Genomic DNA, 23,839 nt, shown 5'->3' with positions numbered 1-23,839 from the left:
TAAAATCCAACTGGGTTGGAGCTATTGTCAGGTGTTTTTCCAAACAGTATTTCGTGGCATCACATCTCTGCATATGGTCTATGCACGTATACAGTGATGTTATATCACAAGTTGCCAGCAGAAATTCTGGTTGCCAGACCATTTTCTCTAACAACTGAATTATCTGTGTTGTGTCCTTTAAATGTGATGGGAGTTTTTTCACTGCAGGTTGTAGTAGCGTATCTATATATGCTGATAGGTTTTGAGTTAATGAGTTTATCCCCGATATTATGGGCCTTCCGGGTGGATTGATTAGCGACTTATGTAGTTTCGGGAGATAGTAAAAAACTGGTCTCTTTGGATTCTCTATTCTAATGAAGTCATACTCTTTTTTTAAAAGGATCCCTTTTTCCAGGCCATCATCCAACATAGATATCATTTCTTTTGCAAATTTTATCTTTGGATTTGATTTTAGCTTCATATAGGTGGTTTCATCTCCCAACAGACGCTCAGCCTCTTTTACATAATCTGGTGTGTCTAAGATAACTACACCTCCCCCCTTATCTGCTTGTTTTATTACGATTTCTTTATTTTTGGATAGATCATCTAATACTTCCCTTTCTTTCTTATTCAAATTTGGTCTATTTCTGTTCTTCTTGTCACTTATCTTTTTCAGGTCTTCTTCAATTAGTTTTTGAAAGGTTTCCAGATATGGACCCTTACAGAAACTTGGATAAAATTTAGACAGTTTTTTTAAACTCGTATGTATAAATGGGTCATCTTTGTTTTCTGCATTTGTCATTACTATTTCTCTTTGATCTTGCTTTATTTTGGCATAATATCTCTTCAATGTCAAGCGCCTCACATATTTTTGAGCATCAATGAACATTTGGAATGATGATGTCCTATTTGATGGGGCAAAGTTCAAACCTCTACTTAAAACTTCCTCTTCTTCCTCTTTTAGTTTATATTTGCTCAAATTAAAGATTCCTATTTTCTTATCTATTTTCTTTACCTTCTCTGTTCCTTTCTTCCCCCCTCTACAGCCTCTCTTCTTTCCCCGTTTCTCACTCCTCTTGAGGTTATAGCTGATGTCGCCCTCCACATTCTGGGATAGTAACCCTCCTGCTCTCTGTCCCTCTCCCACCCCCTCCTCTGTTCTAAAAAAGGAGGTTCCTGGTTTTCAGAATGATTCTCTTTCCTCCACGGTGATCTATATCTTTCTTGATCTCTTCTATTACTGAGATCTCTTCTTTCAGGCTCTCTATCTTCTCTATACTCCCGCTCCCTTCTAGTAGGTTCTCTCTTTCCTCTTAGGTGAAAATCTCGTTCCTTATAGGGCCTTTAGTTTCCCCCTTCTGTTCTTTTATTATTATTTGATCTCCATTCTGTGTATCTACTTTGTTTTTTTCGGTTATCCATATATCTATCCTGGTTTTCACTGCGTTTATTTTGTTGTGTTTGTCTATATCTATCTTTCTCTCTTCCCTTTTCTTTCTCTTTTTGTCTTTGTTCTTCTCTATTTACTCTTACTGATTTACTTCTTTCTCTTCTATCTCGCTTCTCTGGTTCTCTAGATTTACTTCTTTCTTTTTGTGCTGTTGTTACTTGTGAAGGAGGCATGGCCACGCCCCCGCCGGCGGTTCCCCCAATGAGGGAGAACTAGCTGTGTGAGGTCATGGCCACACCCCCGCAAAACCCCCACCACGCCCCCTCCCGTCGCAATCTCCCTCTCTCCTTGGAAGACCGCAGATCGCGGTTAGCGCTGTGCACGTGACAACCCCCCCTCCCCGCCGGGCGCGCGTGCCACAGTGCTGACTGGGACTGCAGCCTTAATATGAGTGATATAATATAGTAGTTGTATACTTAATAGACAGTTTAGCTTTACAAGCTTTCATTAATGTCCCTTCATCAGGACTTTGATACTAAGCACATATAAAAATGAGGTAAAAAATACTGAGAAAGATGTCGAGAGGAAAAATTTACATCTACGGAATATATTCGACTGGAAAGCAGGGAACTGCAGTGTATGACAATGGGGCTCATATAAGTGTTATAGAACAGTGTCTGTATTAATGGGACATCATTTTGAATGGATTGTAAAGGAGAGAGGTGTGAGGCAGGGAGGCCAGATAAAAGAATACTGTAGTAATCAACACAGGAAAGAAGAAGGGCATGTATTAGTGTTTTAGTGGAACATAGGAAAGGCATTTCTTACTATGTCGTGATGGAATAAAGCGTGAATATGTGGGGAGCAGAAAAGGGAGGCGTAGAATGAAATCCCTAGGCACTGTGCTTAGATCCATCCTGGCTCGTTCTTTATCCAATGCATTGCCTATTTGTTCAAAGGATTAAGAGAGCACAATTTTCTACAAAGCTTATGCTTGTTTCCTCCTAGTGTATGATTGGCTGTCATCTACATACTATGACATACAATGGTATGGAGTTTGTATTATTATATATGTCATTAGGCTTATCCTTTCTGATCACCTCGGCACAGAGTCCTTAAAATATAAGTCTTCCAGTGACTAGCTGACCGAAACCTACAGTACAACTACACATAACCCCCACCACCTTAGTAGGTAGCACAGCATTTCTGTGCAATTCTTTACTAACCTGTAAGGTAGCTGTAAGAAATGAGTGCAGAGGTATGCAAATGGAGACTGTTTTATGGTGAAATTCGATCTAGGCTTTATTGAGCCTGTTCCTTTATCCAGGCAAAACATACAAAAACAACAAAATAACAAACCCCTATCCCTTTGTAAGGGCTAACTTACTTCTACTGACCCTATCTGCAGGACTGGAGGGATATTCCCATTACCAGCCTATCACCCCAAAGTCTCAGGAGGTACCTTAAGCAGGTGGCCCTACATCTCAGTCAGGCTCCTGGGTCCTCTGTGTCCAGGAAATATAGGTATCTGGATGTCTTGATCTCAGCACAGCCTTTGTGTTCAAGACAGTGTGTGTGCAGGCTTCTCTGCTCTCCTTCTGTCAGGCCAAATGTGAGCTAAGAAATCTGTCTCCTTTGTCCCACATGAGGCTTTTTTTACAGACTGAATTGGCCAAGTGAAGTCTGGTTAATTGCCTGCTGCACTTAACCAGCTCCCTGATGGATTTTAGAGAAAGTCTGTTCAACAGGGATATGTGCCTATTACAGTAGCCTAGGGCTTAACTTTCTCTGTGTTCTTATTCCAAGTGCTGTCACTGTCACTGTGTGAGAGATAGCGAGACGATCAACATGTCTAACTTTACAGGAGCAGAGGTTTACCATCAAGAATTTGACCCAAAGGTATTTCTCGACCGCTATTATCAATTTGGATCAGAGAATTCATGGGATTGGTACCTGACATTTGTCATGAAACATTACTGTGAAGTGTTTACTTCAGGTAGGTAACAATCTTATTACCACACTCTTATGTACGCTGGTCAGTGACATATATCTCCCTAATTTATAGGGATTATGTACCAAAGGGTACAGAAAATCCATATCTCTCCTATTAGGCACTACATCTATGTCACTACTAGAAGAACACCTTTGTATTTGAGATTACCAAATGTAGCAACTGAAATATTAGCTATTGGGAGCTCAACTCCAGTCCTCAAGCCCCCCCCCCCAACAGGTCAAGGTTTCAGGATAGCACAGCTTCGAAGTCTGAGCCTCTGTTTGAGACACCTTTGCTGAAGCTGGGACTGATTGAGCCACCTGTCGTGATACCTGATATATTTTTTTTCTTGGGGTGGGCGGTGTTGGGGGGGGGGGGGGGGGGGGTGAGGACTGGAGTTTAACAACCCTGTTTTAATTGACTGAGAGTTTTGGAGAAAGTATGATGATTTTTGTGAATTAACCATGGCTCTGGTTGCAATTAGATTGTAAGCTTTTCAATTCGATTGTAAGCTCTTAGGAACAGGGACTCATTTTCCTAAATGTTACTTGTATGTCTGAAGCACTTCTTCCCACAATGTGTTTTTTGTTATTTATATTATTATCACCTGTATTAATGTTGTGAAGTGCTATGTACAATAATGGCACAATATAAATAAAGACATACATACATACATACAGTACATACATACATACATACATCATACATACATACATATACATACATACATACATACATACATACATACATACATACATACAATCCCCTCCTTCCTGGCCCGCACCCAATATCATCATACACCCTGGATTACTCAAAAGTGTTACATTATCTACTGAATGTTGGTGGAGAACTCTGAAAACCAGCACACCAACTGTCACAGAGACCAAGCTTTTTAACACCTTTCTATCAGGATCCTGTGATTGAATAAAGCAAGAGATAAAATAAATTGTGAATTATTTACATGAGAACACACACAGATTGCTACTGCCTGAAGAACCGAGGCAAAAATGTTAAAACAAATTTTATAAGGCAACAATTTAAAGCAACATTTACATTTTTTAATATACCCCTGTTTACCAAAAGTGTACAGCTGCAGAACTGCATAAATACAGGTGCAAAATACAGCACCAGATTTATCAAAGACAAAAATCTAATTGCGCTCAATGTGATTGATTTTCTTTGATTAATCTGATGAGGGTTTTGCATCAGTTTCACAGCCAGTAAATTTTAATAAGTAGACACTGGAAGCACCTTCTTCTCATCCCGTGCATTTTAATGGCAAATGTTGACTGGAATATTTAAATAAAATAATGTTTATTGAGTATATGACATGAAGTATCTGCTATCCGTGGTCTGCAATGTAACTCTGATTGTAAAGAGTGTTTAGTTCAGCGATAACTTGAAAAACTATTAAATTTCTGCACAATAAAATTTCAATTTCTCTGGTGTCACCCCCAGGTAAAGTGAAAGGTAAAACCCTGATTGATATCGGCACCGGTCCCACCATCTACCAGCTCCTCTCAGCCTGTGAAGCTTTTGACGAGATCACCGTTTCAGACTATGCCGACCAGAACCGAGAGGAGTTTGAGAAATGGCTGAAGAATGAACCGAGAGCGTTTGATTGGAGTTCAACAGTGAAATATGTTTGTGAGCTGGAGGGGGACAGGTACTGTATGTGACAGTATAAGGTATTTGTATTTACAAAATGATTTACTGGGAAATAATACATTGAGAGCTATCGCTTGTTTTCAGGTATGTCCTGGGCATAGTTATTATAAAAATACACATTTACATTAAATGAACAGGTTTATACATTATATTTACAGACATTTCATGGACAAATATAGATAACATATACAGTATGTAGTCTTTTTTCCCTCTAGCATGAAGGGACTACTGGTGCTGGCGTTACCTCTGGAATGCCCTTCCCCTCAATACCCGACTAGCCCCCTCGCTATCCACCTTTAAGACCCACCTTAAGACACATCTGCTTAAAGAAGCATATGAGTAGCACTGGATAATCATGGACACATGACACATAAAGCTTTGCCCCCTGCAGACGCACTTACTAGTATTCCCTCCTACTGTCTCTGTACGTTCTCCCTACCTACCAATTAGATTGTAAGCTCCTCGGAGCAGGTACTCCTTCCTTAATGTTACTTTTACAGTATGTCTGAAGCACGTATTCCCATGATCTGTTATTTATATTATTTGTTATTTATATGATATGTATTACTACTGTGAAGCGCTATGTACATTTATGGCGCTATATGAATAAAGACATACAATATAATACAATACCTGTAGGCTCACGAGAGCTGAGCCTCCGCCACTGGGAGCCTGGGTTAACAAATATATGTGGCAGCGCCTCCACCTGCACAGGATCCCAATTATATGAGATAACCCAAACAGGAACCAACAACAGCTCACAGATTATGCAATAACATTTTACTGTCATATATTTAAACTAATCAACACAGAGGATATACTAACTCTACTGGTTACAGCTATCACAGTAATCACTAGCCGCGCAGGGCTTTGTCCTATCACCATGTACCCCCACACCGTGTCCACAGTACCAGAGGTGTCCCTTGGTCACTTCAACCAATAAGTGTCCCCCAAAGATGCCCACCCCTCTAGGCGTGATCAGCACCTTACTGTACAGATGTTGGTGCATGTTTGGTGAACGGTACCTGCCGGGTGTGTCCACATCCGTGCACGCTAACGAGTAGAAGCAGAGGATCCGCCGATCCAACGATATCGTCCGCTGGATGGGATGCCTACCGCTGGAGTAACCGCTGCGATGATGGTCGCTCCTATTGCAGCCTGGTCCCAGACTGCGGTAACAATGCTTCAATGACACAGCTGTGGCCCTAAGCTGGATAACCACAAAAGGGGCAGGATCCCTAACTGAAGGGGCCTTCCCTACAGCAGCCACAAGCTTAGAGTGTGTTGGGGTCTAACTAGGGCATAGGAGATTTCTGGCCTAGTGCAGAGGGTCACAGACCCCTACACCTGTACAACCTCCCCTAGCTGTGTCCCTGCTCCAACTGCCAGAAAACCCTCAAAGCACCAACTGTCACAACTGCCTCAGCAGGGGATCCTAAGGCTGCGGTCCAAGTAATGTCTGGCCCGGCGGGGGGGCGGCACGTGTCACAGCGCTAGCCGCGATCTGCGGTCTGTGAGGAGAGGAGAATCTTGCGACGGGAGGGGTCGTGGTTGGGGATTTGCGGAGGCGTGGCCATTACATCACACGGCTGGTTCGTCCTCATTGGGTGAACCGCCAGTGGGGGCGTGGCCACGCCTCCGTCGCTAGGAGTAAACTCAATTTTATTAAGTTGGGAAAAACACTACAGCACGGCGCGGCTGCACCTTCTGCGTGATATGTGCGTAGTGGGCCCAGCCCCATTGAGGGGCGGTGCTTACACGCACAGTGAACGCTGCGCCATGCGCACAGGCTGTACTGGGACCACAACCTAACACTCTATTGGCCAGGCCTAGTCACCTGACTCCACAGCCCTGTGGCCTTCTGTGGGCTGTAGTCCACGCAGTACCCTTTCTCCCAAGCTGCAGCGGAGGTAAAGGCCAAACCAGGGAACCCAGGCCACATATATATGTGTAACACTGCTTCTCCCTCCTCCCCCCACCACTTCTGAAAGATCTTGCCCTGGCTACCGGTGTCATGGTGCTGGTTACCTGTGAGGGTCCAGGAGAGATGAGCTTCTGCATTGATAAGGGGAAACAAAATAGCCTTTAGGTGATCCTCAGACTCTCAGTTTGGTGTCATCAGCGCCTCCAGTAAAAGTAGGCTTCAGGGATCCTGAAGACAGTCCCCATCACGACAGATATCATACTCCTACCCAATAGACTGTTACTCAGGCAGGTATATAAAAGGGATCTTTATTCAGGCAGCCACTGCGGATGTCATGAAAGCATATGCTTTGTAGTTTAGTATAGATCCCAGATCTCTGGAGTGTACCAGCCTTCTAATAATCTTGAGGCCTGGAGCTCTATTTAGATCTTGGGCTGCAAAAAGCCCCAGGAGGTACTGCAGGCATATCTCTACCCCAGATGGGGCAGAGATGAGCTCCTCTCTCTTCCCCGGCTGGGAAGGACTCTCTCTATAATTTGGAATGCTTGCTCCTTAATGCAGAAAGGGGAGGGCACAAGGTCTGCACCATGATTGGATGCACAGACCAGTGTCACCTCCACTTCTGCCACTCAGGGAGGCTGCATGAAGTAAACCCACAGGATAGCCTGTCACAGTCTATAGCTATCAGAACTTACGTGACAGGAAGGCAGAAAGATAATCTGGACCAGCCATGGCTATATATGATTATGGGTGTAGGCAACAGTTACAGACAAGATAAAAGGTAAAAGGTAAGCAATGCGAAAAAAGGGAGGTTGTAGGTGCTGGAAGACTTATTTTTTAAGGACTCTGTGCCGAGGTGTTCAGCAAGGATAAGCCTAATGACATATATAATAATACAAACTCCATACCATGGTATGTCATGGTTTTCAGATGACATCACATCCTAAACTAAACCATAAGCCAGGATGGATCTAAGCAACCTGTATAGGGATTACATTATACGCCTCCCTTTTCTGCTCTCCACATATTTACGCCGTTTCCATCGCTACTTGCTAAGAAATTACCTTCCTATGTTCCACTATCACTACAACACAAATGCATACCCTTGTTCTTTCCCGTGTTAACTACTACAACATTCTTTTATCTGGCCTCCCTGCCTCACACCTCTCTCCTTTACAATCCATTCAAAATGCTGTCCCATTAATACAGACACCGGGTCTATAACACTTATATGAGCCCCAATTGCCATACAGTGCAGTTCCCTGCTTTCCAGTCGAATATATACTGTACCGTAGATGTACATTTTACCGCTCAACGTCTGAAGGGACGTTCCTGAAAGTTTGTAAAGTTAAACTATATATTATGCACGCAACTACTCTATTATATCAATCATATTAAAAAAAAAGGCTTCACGTGCTACAGAAGTGCGTAGGTATTTTCTTTTAGAAACTCACAAAATGAACACTTCTCTCTTTCTGTTATTTCAGCAACAAGTGGATGGAGAAACAAGAGAAATTAAGAATGAAGTGCAAACAGTATCTGAAATGTAATGTCCTGAAAAGCAACCCTGTAGATCCCATCATCCTTCCCCAGGGAGACTGCATCATGACTTCTTTGTGCTTAGAAGCTGCATGTAAGGACCATGATGCCTATCGCAGTGCACTGAAAAATATCACCTCCATGTTAAAACCTGGAGGTCCTCTGATAATCTGTGGGATCCTGAAAAACCATTCATATAGAGTTGGGGAAACCAATTTCTCTGACCTTTATATAGAGAAGGGTTTTCTAGAAGAAGCCTTGGATGAAGCAGGATTCAGCATTGACAAGTTTGATCTGCTCAAAAATCCCAAGGGATCTGGGGATGGGAGAGAGGGTTTGGAGGCTTATTTCCTTTTGGCTTATAAAATGAAATGACCATAAGAATTGTACAGGGATGATTATCTGGTTTTGTATGTTTGCAGTTCATTTCCCCTGTTATTAATAAAAAAAAACCTATAAGACTCTGAGTTAAACAGACTGTATGAGCACCCTGGCGTTTGACTATTATTTAACCCTCATCATATAATAAATGTTTCTTAGGCAGATTGTAATACAGATGTAGCAAGTCTGCGGTGATGCGGCCACATGACTGCGGGGTTTGCAGCACCAAGGATTAACGCTGTGAGTGTCTGTAACATGGCAAGAGAGCAAGACGGAATAAGTTCCGATTATGGTTCAACCTTCTCTCTAAACATGCCGATTGCGTTCCACAGAATCTCTAAAGATAAAAAGAATTATTGATCCTTTTTTTTAATTGTTTGTGGTTTCTGTAGGGTAATCTGTGATGGGTTTTGCTTGGGGCCTTGTGTTCGAGGGTTTAGTATCTCATTAAAACACAAACAGTACAAACATACTGAACACAGGGTATAGAAGTGTATGTATAGTATGTATATATCTTTATTTATATAGCGCCATTATGTATATAGCGTGACACAGCAGTAATACAAGTGATATACTAATATAACACATAATGGGAAAAAGCGCCTGAGACATAAAAGTAACATTAGGAAAAGGAGTCCCTGCTCCGAAGAGCTTAAAGTCTAAGTCATAAGTAGGAAGAACGTACAGAGAAAGTAGGAGGGTGTTCTAGTAAGGCCTGGGACCCGGTGCGCCCGGCGGCGCGGGCGGCCACATGCGAGTTCCCCACTAGCAGGGGAATCCTCCCGAGCCAGTCCTGGTCCCCCCTGGCTGCACAGCTACACTACACGCTGTGACGCGTCAGCCGCTACGGGATACAAGAGAATGGTGATCCCTAGCGTTGACGCGTCACGTGGTGTGGCTGTGAGCCAATGAGGAGGGGAGGCTTCGGGAGGAGAGGCTTCGGGGAGTGGGGAGGAGTGTGGGGGGAAAGCAGCGTGAGTGTCTGTGTGTGTGTATGTCTGAGTGCGTGAGTGCCTGCCTCTGTCTGTGTGTGTGTCTGTGTGTGTGTCTGCGTGTGTGTATGAGTGCCAGCCCGAGCCCGTGGAGGGAGGGAGTGGGGGGAGAGTAGCGGGTCCCTCCGCTCAAGCCACGCCCCTCCTCCCGCTCAAACCTCCCACTCCCGCCCACCTCCCGCTCCGGCTCCCGCTCCCTACAGACCGCATATCGCGGTCTGTGTATGTCAGCGCCCCGCCTGTCTGCAGTGCGGGAGCGCTGACGGAGGGAGCGGGGCCTTAGCCTTAGTGTGTCTGCAAGGGGCCAAGGTCGATGTATGAGGTGTATATAATCAGCCACGGAGCTACACATATGCTTCATTAAAAATGTGTGTTTTAAGATGGGTCTTGAAGGTGGATAGAAAGAGTGCTAGTCGGAAAGGGCATTACACTGGTGTGGGGCAGTCAGTGAGAGGCTTTAGACACAAAAGGGGTAGAAAGAAGACATCTTTGAGCAGAACACAAGAGTAAGGCAGGTATATAGTGAGAAATTAAGGCTGAGATTTAATGAGGTGCAGAGGAGGGTATAGTGGGATATTATAAGATGTAAGGAGTGGCCGAGGAGGGTATAGTGAGAGATTAGGGTGGGATATAAAAAGGAGCAAAGGAGTCTATAGTGAGATATTAGGGTGAGATGTAAGAAGGGGCAGCAGAGGAATGTTTAGTGAGATATTAGGCTGAGATATAAGCAGAGGCAGAGGAGGGTATAGTGAGATATTAGGTTGAGTTGTAAGGTGGGGCAGATAGTAAGATATTAGGCTGAGATGTAAGTAGGGGCAGAGGGGTGTATCGTGAGATATTAGGCTGAGTTGTAAGGTGCAGTCGAGGACTGAACCACCTGTGCTGAAGAAGGGATATCCTTGAAACTTGGTGTTGGTGGCCCTTGAAGAATGGAGTTTGCCACCTTTGAAATAAAAAGGATGGCACTGAACCAAAGAAACATCACTGGAACCCCAACTCCACAACACCTAGCTTTTCTGAGCGTGAAGGAAATAAAAGCCCTCATAATCTGACGTGTCAAAGTTGGCACCTTCCGGCTTCCAGAAGACCTCCAGCTTCTTGATGATGTAGCCACTCTCTGTCAGCACTTTCTTCAGGAACTCCTCATTCACAGACAAAGAGAACACAGTGTTTGGGCCAACCTGGTAGTAACTGGCTCCCAGGCCTCCAGCGAGCAGTAGGCAGCCATTAGGTTTCAGTATAGATGAGAGGTTTCTCAGAGCGGGTCCGTAAGCCTCATCATTTTTGCAGGCAGCTTTCAGGCACACCGTGGCAGTGAGGCAGTCAGCTTTAGGTACCACAGCAGACTCCAGTGGGTTACTCTTACTGATGTCACACATCAAAACCTGCTTGATCTTCCCTCTCAGCATCTCCTCCTTCTCCTTCAGCTTCCCACTGCAACACATCATTCATTCCTTATTATTAGAAATACAACATGGCGTAGAAAAAGAGTGCAAATTTAAGTAAGCAATCTGTGCCGCTCATCCTCCCCCACCCCCACCGTTACCCAAATAATGGGGTCCCCTAGAGCTTACCCTCCATGTTCCAGTTCTGGGGACCCCCATGATTCAGGTAAATGAGAAGCACAGGTTACGGTTTTCATTTTGCACAATTTTTTTCACTATTTTTGATCCTCTGTGTTCAGGGATATCAGTGTCTTTAGTAGTTAGTACAAAGTCGCAAAGTCTTCCTTTTTGGGGGGTGGCAGCCATATTGATTTAGTTTCTTATCATGAACCTTTGGTTCAGATAATGAGAAAATTCAATTTGGTTTTGACAGGGTGTGGGGGGTGGGGGGGTTTACTGCTTAAACCAATTGTGCTTCAAGAGGTAAGAAGGAAACATGGGGGCTAAAATCTAAAAGGGAGAGGAGGAGCACCAGGGCGTTGGTTGGAGGGGGAGGAAAAATGGGAGAGAGGGTGGTAGAAAGCCTCACTAGTTAATACTGGAGGTTCTTTTCTTGGCAACCGGAGTCGTTCTGGGGTTAGAAGGCAGCCATCTTGGATTGATATATTTTTGACAGTGGAAGGCTGAAGTGCATTGAATTTTTTTTACATATCCTCATCCACCCACTCCTTCTTTATAAAGTATTATATGCAGCAATAGTGGGGAAGAGAACAGGTCTGTGCCGAGTGCTGTCTCAGAAAGCACAGCAATCGGTAATGAAGCACAATGCACTTGAAAATAATAAATGATATCAGAATTCCAAGATGGCCACCCCCTGAATCCAGGATGACATGTCCCCCGACTTTAAAATCTACAAACAGGTGTTTAATATTTCTGAGGTGTCGAAGACTGAGCTACTGATTGGGCCACCTGTGCTGAAGCTGGGATAGCCTGTAAACCTGACCTTTTTCGGCCCTTGAGGACTGGAGTTGGCCACCACTGCTCTACTGTACTAATCTAAAGTGGTTATAGAAGTGGTTATAGAAAAGTGATATGGTTACTTCCATACCCGTTTTTCACGGGAGCTTGTGCAGGGTTATAATATACACCAAAATAACTGGGTTGAATTGAATGCGACCGTAATATAATAAAGACATTTTATTCCTTGAAGAAGGTGAACACACAGAATATGCAAATAACACACAAGATATATACACTTACTTAGGGTTTGGGCAATAAAGCAATTAGGATCTGGATTGGCAATTCATTCAGCAATACAGGATACAAACGAAGACATTGGGCATAGAGCTTACAATCAGTTATATAGGATTTAAGCCCTATCCTTTAACATTGGGTGCCAGGTATTGGTTACCAATTACGTACCCCCAATTACCCCTTGCCAGCTCACGTGCGAAGCAAGGTAATACCTGCCCACAAGGGTGGGCATTATTCTAATCAGGGGCCCATTTTGTTAGGCCCACTCCCAAAAGATTGGTGTCTCCTAGTCTGCCTTTTGGGTCTCTGGACAGGAAAACCTTTGTCTGCAAGTGTGATTTATAACACCTACAGAACAATTCAAGACCTGCTTTTCCCCTCCCTAGCATATACAATCAGGGTGGGGGAGCCTTTGATCAGGGGTCTGGTTGTAGACATTGTGTCTCTCCCCCTGAACCTTAACACACTGCAGAGGCAGTATCTTTCCCGGGCTTTTATGCCAGAAACCAAATACAGTATATTTCTACAATTATATATATATTTATTAAAATAATCCGTTCAGCTGGGCCGAGCGGGCTACAAATTGCCAGATCCTCATGCCAGAGAGGATTCTACACGGTGGCCAATTTTGAGCTCGCTGAGACCCACCGACCGGAGTTACAGAAATACACTTTAAATGCACATTTACAGAAATTGCATTTCTCTGCCATTGAAGTCAATGGCAGAAACCCAATGTACACAATTAACCTGCCTCCGTTCTGTAGGTAACAGAGGGTCGGGATTTGCCATGCAGTCTTGCTGGAGCATTGACTATATGCTGGCCAAATCCCAGCTCTCTAGTCCGTACAGAACCAGAGTTATGGACTTCAGGTTTTTACAGTTTTTAACTTAGCCATTTACCTCACAGCTTTTACCTCCATTGGAATCAATAGGGCCGGTGCCGCCATATGAAAGGCATGGGCCGGCGCTGCCATAGGATTCAATGGGACCTCCGCTACCATTGGAGTCAATGGGCAACTCACACTTTTTTACATTTAACCCTACTCCGTTCTGTTGAGGGGAGAGTGCTGAAAATTGCCATGCAGTCATGCTGGAGCAGTGACTACATGCTGGCCAAGTCCCAGCCCTCTGGTCCCTATGGAACCGGAGTTATGGATTTTCAGTTTACACTGTTTCACACTTAGTGTTTTAAACGCCACACGGCTTTCTCTGCCATTCCGGTCAATGGCAGGACCCTCATGGCCGGCGCGACCCTTTCTCGTCGCCATTAAATGTCGGACACAGTTGAGGTCGAGTGAGGGGGTTCCTATGGTCTAGGGGCAAAAATTATTTTATTTCTTGGTGCCCTAGAACAAAAGTTGCACACTCTAATTGGTGGTGAACTTGACTGAAGCCTAGTTCCCATGCCAATCGAGAGATCAAGCTCTTTCAAAGACATTGTATCTGCTTTCAAGGTTTGCGGTTTGGCTGGCTGCCATCTCGTCGCCGGAGGTCGCCCTCGAGGAATCCCCATTGAAATGCATTACTCCATTCACTTTCAATGGGGAAACTCTGCTCCTCCTGTCGGGCGCCACCTTCAGGTCTTCTCAGGTATCGGCCCAAATCGCCGGAATCTCCATAGGATTACATGGGGCTCCAATGGCGACCTATGGAGATGCTGCAAAATGGAGACTGAAAAGGCAGGAAAGGGAACAAAGGGCCATAAACATGTAAATGCAATTAACCCTTTCCCTCCCGACCTGATCCCAGTGTATGTAGTTGGTGCATACACTGTAAAGGTACAAACACCAATAATTGTACCAATATACACGTCTATCAAATAGAACACAGTTTGCCCTGAGGCAGGGGAATAAAAATACATGATATCCCTCTAAATGTGGGAATATGATAACCAAAGGACATACCTTTTGGTTGTGAAGCAGGAGAACATATGTATTATAGGTACATTTCTGGTTAACCCCTCACTTTCCTTAAGGTGGAAGGGGTGCTTAATGGGGGTGACCCCTTTATTACTCGCTGGGCACCCCCCCCCCATCACACCGTTTCCCTCAAGATCACAAACATGCTTCACTGTGGAAGACCAGACAAACGGACCAGGGTCTTTATTCAGCCATTTCTTCAGCTCCTTGAGCTATCGGTTAGTGAACCCTGTGGCGATGATTTCCTTAAAGGATTCATAGGTGGGAGAAGCTGGTAAATGGAGGGACCTGTCCCATATCAATAAGGTTGTCTCCCGTCACATCCCACCCCCCCCCCCCAGTGAAAAACATGAATGGTTAGAGAATGAATGAATCCTCTTAGGTTCAGAGGTACCGTGTGATGTTCTCCTCAGACAATGAAAATGCACAATATTGTGTTCATGCTCCACTCAATGATATATTTATCCATTGTAAGAAGGATCAACATGAGCTACTTTTATATGTACAGTGCATGGGCTTTCATGACCTCACTACTTTCTATTCCATATGCATGGTCAAGAGGTCACGATGTCTTCTGCAGGATGACCTGATGATGAAACTTGTGAGGCTCACATGCCTGTCATTTACCTACTGTATGAAGAACTCTCCCATTGTTCTATTCAAATATATCACAACCGATTATCTTTAATTATGAATTAAAAATACTTATAGGTGTGGAATTTTTCAATCGCCAGCTGTAAGCCCTTGTTTATTACGCAGCACCGTACTAGTCCACACAACATCTTCTATCACTGTTCACCTAAATGGGTGGTAAGATTTCTTCTAGCGCTAGAAGTTGTCTTGCAAAATAGCACTGCTTAATCAATATGGGCCTAAATCCATACTTATTATTATTTTTTTATTTGCTGATTTTTGAACTCTAGGTTACCTCCTGATTTCCATGACGTTCCATGGGACCATGGGTTGTTTGTACCGGCTTTGTTCCATTATTACAGGTGGAGACTGATAAATACAAACGGCTGTGATACTCTTGGAATGTAATTCAAACATAATTGTGCTCTGTAATACTGGGGTGGTCAACTCCAGTCCTCAAGGGCCACCAACAGATCAGGATATCCCTGCTTCAGCACAAGTGGCTGAATCAGTGCCTCAGTCATTATGACTGATAATGATATGACCTGTGCTGAAGCAGGGATATCCTGCAAACCTGACTCGTTGGAAGCCCTCATGGACTGGAGTCGGCCACCCCTGCTGTTATATGATCACTCTTCGACCACAGCCCCAAGTTATTTTGCAAGCAGCAAGTGGTGTTAGACCCCCCTCCCCCACCCCCCTAACCCATACCATAAAAATGGTGCATTTGCCTTGTATACATCTGGTGTTCTTTATTTGCAATAGGGGAGTTTGATAAATAGGCACCTACAGTATAATGCTGTGAGCTTTAAATTAGCAGTCGGCTCTGCTTGTTTTCTTGGGTGGTATATATATATATATATTTTTTTAATACATGAACCATGGCATCTCTCATAGGCGATCCACAGTCGCCCAACCTCCAGGGGACATCCCAAGATATAACTACATTTCTCCATCGGACACAGAATGCCCCTTGTGGTCTTCCCAGCTCATTGAAAGCTGCATGGTCATTGGGAGATGACTTTATTGGGGTCGTCGATTGGGCCACCTGTACTGATGCTGGGATATCCTTAAAACCTGACCTGTTGGGAGGTTCTTGAGGACTGATCTTTGGCACAGATTATGCAGCTATATTAGGAGCAAACCCAAATAGTAGCAAAGGAGCAAAGGTCAACTGCATCTGAACCTGGTGAATGTATTTAATGCAGAGAGGAAAACTGCGCCAGTTATAGGTGAGACATCTCAATATAATATTGCTCTGACATCTATTCCCCAAAGGTACCTTCATACAGTGACGCAGTTTGCGCTGCTTGATATATCTGCACCATAGGGCAGTGTGCAAAGCAGGACAGCACCACCAGTATGCAGAAGAAAATAGCACTACTGGTTTTTGCACCAGGTTTTCACAATAGATTAAAGTAGCAATCCAGGGTTCCCTCTCCCCTCCCTATATTTAAAGCATGTGACAATGTATATACATTTGTATTAAAGCTGGCAATAGTGTGGTGCTCCTGTTATAAATCTGTCAAAATCCTGCTTGTCTGCCTAATGAAATAGCCGCCTTCCAGTTTCAATCAATCCTTCAGTCAGTGTAACTCGGCAGCTACAATGTATCCTGATATTACAAAGGTAACATTACTGTATCTATTGTTACAGTTTACAGCTCAAAGTGCATTAGCAACAAATTATCACAAACAGGAAAGTGTTACAAAGATCTTGCGATAGAAATCAAAGGATGCTCAGTATATTAAAACACATATTGTAAATGTCATTAAGAGTTGAATTAAAAACAAAAAGTCACTATTATCTAATACTACAGAGGTGATTAAAAACAAACATAAGATTTCTGATTTGCTGCATTATGTTGGAGACTTTGATAATTAACCCTCCCTAATAAGTAACAACATTCTCCTTTTTAACAAGTTAGTGTCACACGGTAAATATGCTGCTGGTTGGTAGAGGATGAAAGGAAGAAACTTTCAGATATTACATTTTCAGCTTGGATTCAGGCATTAAATATGATGTTGCAGCCTGCAGTAACGCACAGAAGAGATAACCCGAGAGTAAAGTCCCCCGTGGGTCAGTGTTGGCGTACCTGAAGAAAAAGTCTTGTGCATATGGCCCAGTACGAACTTCAGATAATCATCTGCCAGACTTCCCGATCCTAAATTAAAATACTCGCTCAAATACATCTGGGGATCAAACTCCTTTTCATATTCGCTTGCTGTAGTGAAGCCGGACATCTTGGCTCTGTGATATGCTGCAGATGGGGTCACACTGTGTCTGCAATCTGTTGTTAATTATCTCCCAAGTTAATGTGCTGCAGAGAGGGCGTTCCCCTTCTCTGGTATTCTCTGGGTCATGTGGAATACTGGGAATGTCACTATCCTCCCTATCCTCTCTATCCTGTGTAAACAATCCACTATGGATTGTTTATACTGTAGCATGAAGCAGTTACACAAGCCAGGAACGCTGCTCATATTCTCCTCTCTGCGTTGTCTTCCTTCTCCTGCAGATTGGGAAAGAACAGAAATTCACAAGAGCATTTTGCCTTTATTTGACACAATTTATTTGACTTATTTACAGATGTGCTGTGAGCCTCTTAAAGTGAATGGGATGAGCATGTAGGACTGGCTGGTGCAGTGTGACTGTACAGTTTGCTTTCCGAATGTTCGCGGTACATATATGAACCCTTGGCTGCCAGTCGATTTGGGGCAGAACAGTCGAAATCTGTTCCCTGGATAGTTTAGGCCAAATCTTGTCCTTTATACACACCTCCATAGGGGGCAGCATCATTTCTCTTCAGGTTCAATGTCCCAGTCCCGTGGGCCAATAGGAAGCCGTGAAAAGAACAATTTAACTGCGGAGAGATACCAGCTGCACCTACTGAGGTGTGTATCTTGGGAAGCTGAGGGTCCCTGAGATGAAATTAATGGGTTGCAGCTCTAGAGATCCCCTGCTTCAAATCCTATATATTTTTTTAAATTATCATATTTTATCACATAGTCCAGGCTGACATTTGCCTGTCTTTCATATGTATATAATGGGCAATATAGTGGGCATTATATTCATAGGCAAGATAAGCTAAACCAACCTGAATAGATGATAAAATAATAATTAAAATACATTACAGTACAGCCACGTAGTAGCCCATGGGCCAACTAGTCATAGGGATCCGTGACTAGCTGACCAAAAAAGGCTACAGAGGGGTTACTATACTGCTGCGGCAGACTTTATTCTAACAAATCACCGGTTTTTCCCTGGCTTGTTCCTGGAATGCGACGCTGTTCACACGGAGCATGCCGCGTTCCTTTTGCGTTCCCAGCCACGGGTCATGCCAGGCTGACGCGCGGTTGATGTGTTAATTGATAAAGCTTCAGGATTTAATAGGCTGCAATGCTTCGCGTGTCCGCCAGATGGCAGAAATTCATGAATTGTAATGCAGTATATACAGTTTTTATATACTGTATAACAACAACCCCTATAACCCCTAACATACACATACAGTACTGTATATGCACATCAATGATACTATAGGCCGGCGGGGGTGAGATGTGTTTGCAGCAGAGAGAGATCCGCTGCTCTCTTTGCTCAAATATCGGCACATTAAAAATTATTTAAAATACATTTTTATTCATAGTGTACATGTGCAGGGGGTCTCCGGAGCTGAACCACATTGGTTTCAGGTCCGGGGACCCCCTACTTCCAGAGTTACAGGCCCCTTTATGAGGTGCTGGTATCCCTCTGCATTTAAAGGTCCCGATCACGTGACCGCAGAATGTAAACAAAGCAGAAGGATACCGGCACCCCATAAAGGGGCCTGTATCTCGGGAAGCAGGGGGTCCCCGGACCTAAAACCAAAGCGGTTCTGCTCCGGAGACCCTCTGCACATCTACAGTATGAATAAAACACCCATATCAATAAACACTCGTTCATTACCTTTGCGGCTATGGGCTATGGTAACGAAGCAGCATGAATGTATTTTTAATAATATTGTACAGTGAGAAGGGGGTTCCCTGAGCCACAAATCAAAGCTCAGGGGACCCCCTGCTCCTGCACAATATTATTAAAATACAGAAATGCTGCTTCATTACCACAGCTGATAGCCGCTAAGGCAATGAAGGGGTTAACCCACCGTGTCCACTTTATTGTGGGTAGCGGGGGTGGGTGAAGGGGGTATTTGGCCCTTGGTGGGTATTTGGCCTCCCTTGTGGGTAGTGGGTGAGGGTGGTTAGGCCTCACGGGGTGGGCCATTGGCAGTGAGGCGCTGCATTATACTGTATGCATATTGGGATCCCCTTCCCCCTCCCCACATTCACATAAACTGCACTCACAGGAACACAGGCAGGGAGATTTAACAGACACATTAGGGGGAGGGGGCTTTACACAGATTAGTCAAGGCAGGGAGATTTAACAGACACATTAGGGGGAGGGGGCCTTACACAGATCACAGTCAAGGAGGTGGGGTTATAGCCAAAAGGGAACAGTTACTGTATGTTAAAAATATGTATTTAATGTATTTATTGTTGTTTATGTATTTTAAATACACAGGGGGTGTACTGTATGTTGTTTATTGCAATGTTTATTGGGGGGCAAATGTCCCCAATAAACATGCTATTCTGCCTTAACCCTTCATTGCCTTAGCGGCTATCAGCTATGGTAATAAAGCAGCATTTCTGTATTTTAATAATATTGTGCAGGAGCAGGGGGTCCCCTGAGCTTTGATTTGTGGCTCACTGTACAATATTATTAAAAATACATTCATGCCTATAGTATCATTGATGTGCATATACAGTATGTGTACTGTATGTTAGGGGTATAGAGTTGTTGTTATATATATATATATATATATATATATATATATATATATATATATTTATTTATATTCATGTGTTTATTTATTTATTTAGATTTATTTATTTATTTTTTGGGCGGCTGCTGTGTGTGAATTTTTTTTATTGTGGGTAGCGGGGGTGGTTGAAGGGTGTATTAGCCCCAATGTTGGTTTTTTAGGGCTTGCGGGGGGGGTAGCGGGAGGGGTTAACTAACCTCATAAAGGGGCCTGTATCTCAGGAAGCAGGGGGTCCCCGGACCTGAAACCAATGCGGTTCAGCTCCGGAGACCCCCTGCACATGTACACTATGAATAAAAATGTATTTGAAATAATTTTTAATGTGCCGATGTTTGCTCAGAGAGAGCAGTGGATCTCTCTCTGCTGCAAACACATCTCGCCAGGGGACGGCTTCTCGGCTTCAAAGACAACAGCTCGCAAACGCCCCCATGAGTTTTTACACGGCATTGCAGTTTTGCAGACAGCGGGAATAAAATGCTTAAATCACAGCCGCGAAAATAACGCAATACACTCCGGGCAAAAACGACACAAAACCGCACATCACCGGGATATTCTGAAATCCGTGGAGCTAGCCGAGTTAAAATAAAGTGTGTCGCCACTGTAAATCAACAACTACACTACCCCCCCCCCTATCCCCTGCCACCTGAGCAGGTAGTACAGTATTTCTGTGCAATTCTTCACTGACCTGTAAAGTGCCCTAGGGCTTATCCTTCTCTGTGTTCTTTCTCCAAGTGCTGTCACTGTCACTGTGTGGAAACAGACAAGCAATGGGGGAGCGTGGGATTAGAGAAGCATACAAGAACAATAAAAGAACAATACAATTACAAAATTACTGTGGTTACAACAATGATGCTGGGGGTTTGCTAAAATTGCTAATGCACTTACACGGCCATGTGTAAGCGGACACGGTATATGGTATCCTTCTTTATACAATTCCAGTCACTCCCAACATCAGGTAAATGGTGATTGAAAGGGTTGTGGAATAAATATATCTGTACTCACACGGCCAAGTGTGAGTCCTTGCAGAGAGTTGGTAACTTTGGGGTTAAATTAACCCATCTGCATCTCCCCCCGATGTGAGCTGTTCTTCAATGGGAATCAGCATAGAGTTCTAACCCCGGTCTTTGGCATCAGATAGGGACTCTCCCCAGTGGTTGTGATAGGGGGGGGGGGGGTAGTTGGAGAAAAAGTGAGGCACGATGTCAGTGGGGTTTGAAAAACATTTAATAATTAATAAACAAATGATGAACAACAGGACTCACATACATACATAGAGGTTGGACCCCTGGCCTCCTCATGCAGTCCAGGATACAGTTTAAGCAGCCGTTTGTGCCGATCACGCGTCCGTGAGGCAGGAGAAAGAGAAAAAACCTTTACTCCTTGGCTGCAATGGCTGCTTGGTCGATCCGGCTACGGGAGCCACGTTGGGTCAAATTCAGCTGGGACTTAGAGCTACACGTTTTGCCGAGTCATCGGCTTCCTCAGGCTCTTACGCTCCCCCATTGCTTGTCTGTTTCTGTATCTTTGTAAGGGCTCTGGACTAACCCTTTTCTGGGGTTGAAGCAGAAGGGAATTTTAAGCTGGCTCAAAACATCTGTCAGAGAGCCGCGGTTTAACTGACTGCCACACTGTAAGCACACCCTTTATATTAAACATAAGGTAAGCGCCAGGTTTTTTCCATTGTTTCACTGTCACTGTGTGAGAGATAGCGAGACGATCAACATGTCTAACTTTACAGGAGCAGAGGTTTACCAGGAACAATTTGACCCAAAGTCATTTCTGACCAGCTATTATCAATTTGGGTCAGAGAATTCATGGGATTGGTACCTGGCATTTTTCATGGAACATTACTGTGAAGTAATATATATATACATATGTGGGGAAAATTGGTTTGGAATACTTGGGCTCAAAAACCAGGATTCTGGGGGACACTGTGTAGCCCTGGCATAATTCACCTCACGTACCCGCAAATTATGCCTGCACGCCAGGGAGAATTACGAGACTACTGATAATGTTGTCCCCCGAACTCCTGCAAACAATATAAATATATTTTGACCCAAATTTCCCACCTAAAACTCCTTCTCTCAATTTTCATGTTTATTGGGGAAGGGGAACATGTAAAACCTAAAACAGGTCAGGTTTTTCAATGGGTCTAGTGTAGCTGCCAGGGACCCGTGGTTATCAGGGGTAACTAGTTGGACTTCACCTTTATTATGAAGACTTGCTACCCACTAAAGTTACACTCAATATACACTCCTCTAACCCTCCTTACATTTCAGCCAAAAATTCACTATACCCTCCTCCGCCCCTCCTTATCTCAGCCTTGGGGACCTATTCTAGTAGGTTTGATAACCAACTCATGAAGGTTTCTGAGCAGTTCTTGCAAAATTTGGCTAGGTACTGTAGCTATTCAGAAAGCCTCGATGAGTTGCCGAACTCCTAGGGGGAGTGCATTTTCCCAGGCATTCTCGCCCCCGGCCAAAGAATCCGAGCACAAGCTGCCAAACTGCTCCTACTTGCATTTTTTTCTAAAATTTCACTTTTCTAGTAGCCTCGAGAATCTCATCGAGGCTCTAAAATAGCTAGTTTATCACTGATCTTATCTCGACAGCCCAAGGGTGCGAGATTGGATCTGAGAGCAGGACATAGAAAAAATATGCATTTTTCCTACATCGGATTGAAGCCGAGAGACTAGAAAGCTGATACACATTAATACTAGCTCTGGAAACCCCCGGCTTCAATCCTACTGTATGCGATAAAAATGTATTTACAGGCAGCTTCATTAACTTAGTGGATAACCGCTAAGGCAATGAAGGGGTTAACTACCAGTGCCCGGTATAATCTGGGTAGCGGGGGTGGGTGAAGGGGGTTTTTGGCCCATGGTAAGTGTATAGGGTTTGCGGGAGGGGTTGCGGGAGGAGTTAACCCTTTCATTACCTAAGCGGTAGTAACCGCTAAGGTAATGAAGGGCTTAACCCTTCCCTCTACCCACCCGGTAGGCATAAATACCCACCACAAACCAAATAACCCCTTCACACCCACCCGCTGCCAATAATAAACATTAAAACACAATAGTAGCCAATACTAGCGGTGGCGAATACACGCATTCATTGCCAGTGTGGTTACCTATGACCTCAATGTGAGCAAAAATAACCCAATGTGAATGAATGGGCACCCCCTCTACCCCCACCCCCCAAACACATACAGTACAAAAATTGGCAAAATTACTATTATTCAGATCTGGATAATAGCTCATTTGCCCATTTAAAATAAAACATAATCCAGACAACATAAATTATCTAAAACTTCTACTTACCCCTGTTTTACTCCGTTCTCATCTTCCTCCCCGTCCTTGTCCTCCATTGGCAGGGACATAACAATAACAAATACAAACTGATGGCCCTTAATCCCTTAATCACTTTAGCGATTAGTAAACGCTATAGTAATTAAGGGGTTAACCCCCCTCCCCTGCTACCCACCTAGGCGGCCTAACACCCTCCCTGGGGCAATTAACCCCAGCTCTATCCATTGATTGGCACAGTGGTACATGAAGCCCGAATAATATGGGCATGATTAGTCACTATAGCAGTCAATGGGCAACCTAAAAAAAACAACAGAACCAAAAAGACACAACAATAAAAAAAATCACCTAAATGACACAACAATTGATTTATTTAAACACCTAAACAATAAAAAAAAAACAAGCCCTACAAATACATAATAATTAACTAAAAATGAGAAACAAAAATAAACTAGAATTAAAAAAAAGCAATCAGCAAAAATACTTATCAATGAAATAAAAACAAGCATTTTCCAAAAAATGCATTGCTTGTCACTGAATTTATCTATATCCCTAACGGGGCATGATAAATACATTGGCAGTCAACGCACAAGCAAAGAAAATACTTAAAAAATACATTCAAAATACCT

At 43.8% G+C, this 23,839-nt stretch overlaps 1 protein-coding gene and 1 pseudogene across 1 annotated transcript; one reads left to right on the top strand and one right to left on the bottom strand.

Moving 5' to 3' along the window:
* The first annotated feature begins 3,205 nt into the window (after positions 1-3,205).
* On the top strand, positions 3,206-8,962 carry LOC142496460 (nicotinamide N-methyltransferase-like). Its single transcript, XM_075603156.1, has 3 exons — positions 3,206-3,365; positions 4,821-5,028; positions 8,442-8,962. The coding sequence occupies exons 1-3, from the start codon at positions 3,218-3,220 to the stop codon at positions 8,866-8,868; spliced, it is 783 nt and encodes a 260-aa protein (XP_075459271.1). The 5' UTR covers positions 3,206-3,217; the 3' UTR covers positions 8,869-8,962.
* Positions 8,963-9,380: 418 nt separating this feature from the next.
* LOC142496955 (nicotinamide N-methyltransferase pseudogene) lies at positions 9,381-17,566 on the bottom strand (annotated as a pseudogene).
* Between the last annotated feature and the right edge of the window lie 6,273 nt (positions 17,567-23,839).

Source organism: Ascaphus truei, chromosome 6 (genome assembly GCF_040206685.1).
Source record: "Ascaphus truei isolate aAscTru1 chromosome 6, aAscTru1.hap1, whole genome shotgun sequence".
Classification (NCBI taxonomy): Eukaryota; Metazoa; Chordata; class Amphibia; order Anura; family Ascaphidae; genus Ascaphus; species Ascaphus truei.
This window is presented reverse-complemented; position numbering and strand designations above follow the sequence as displayed.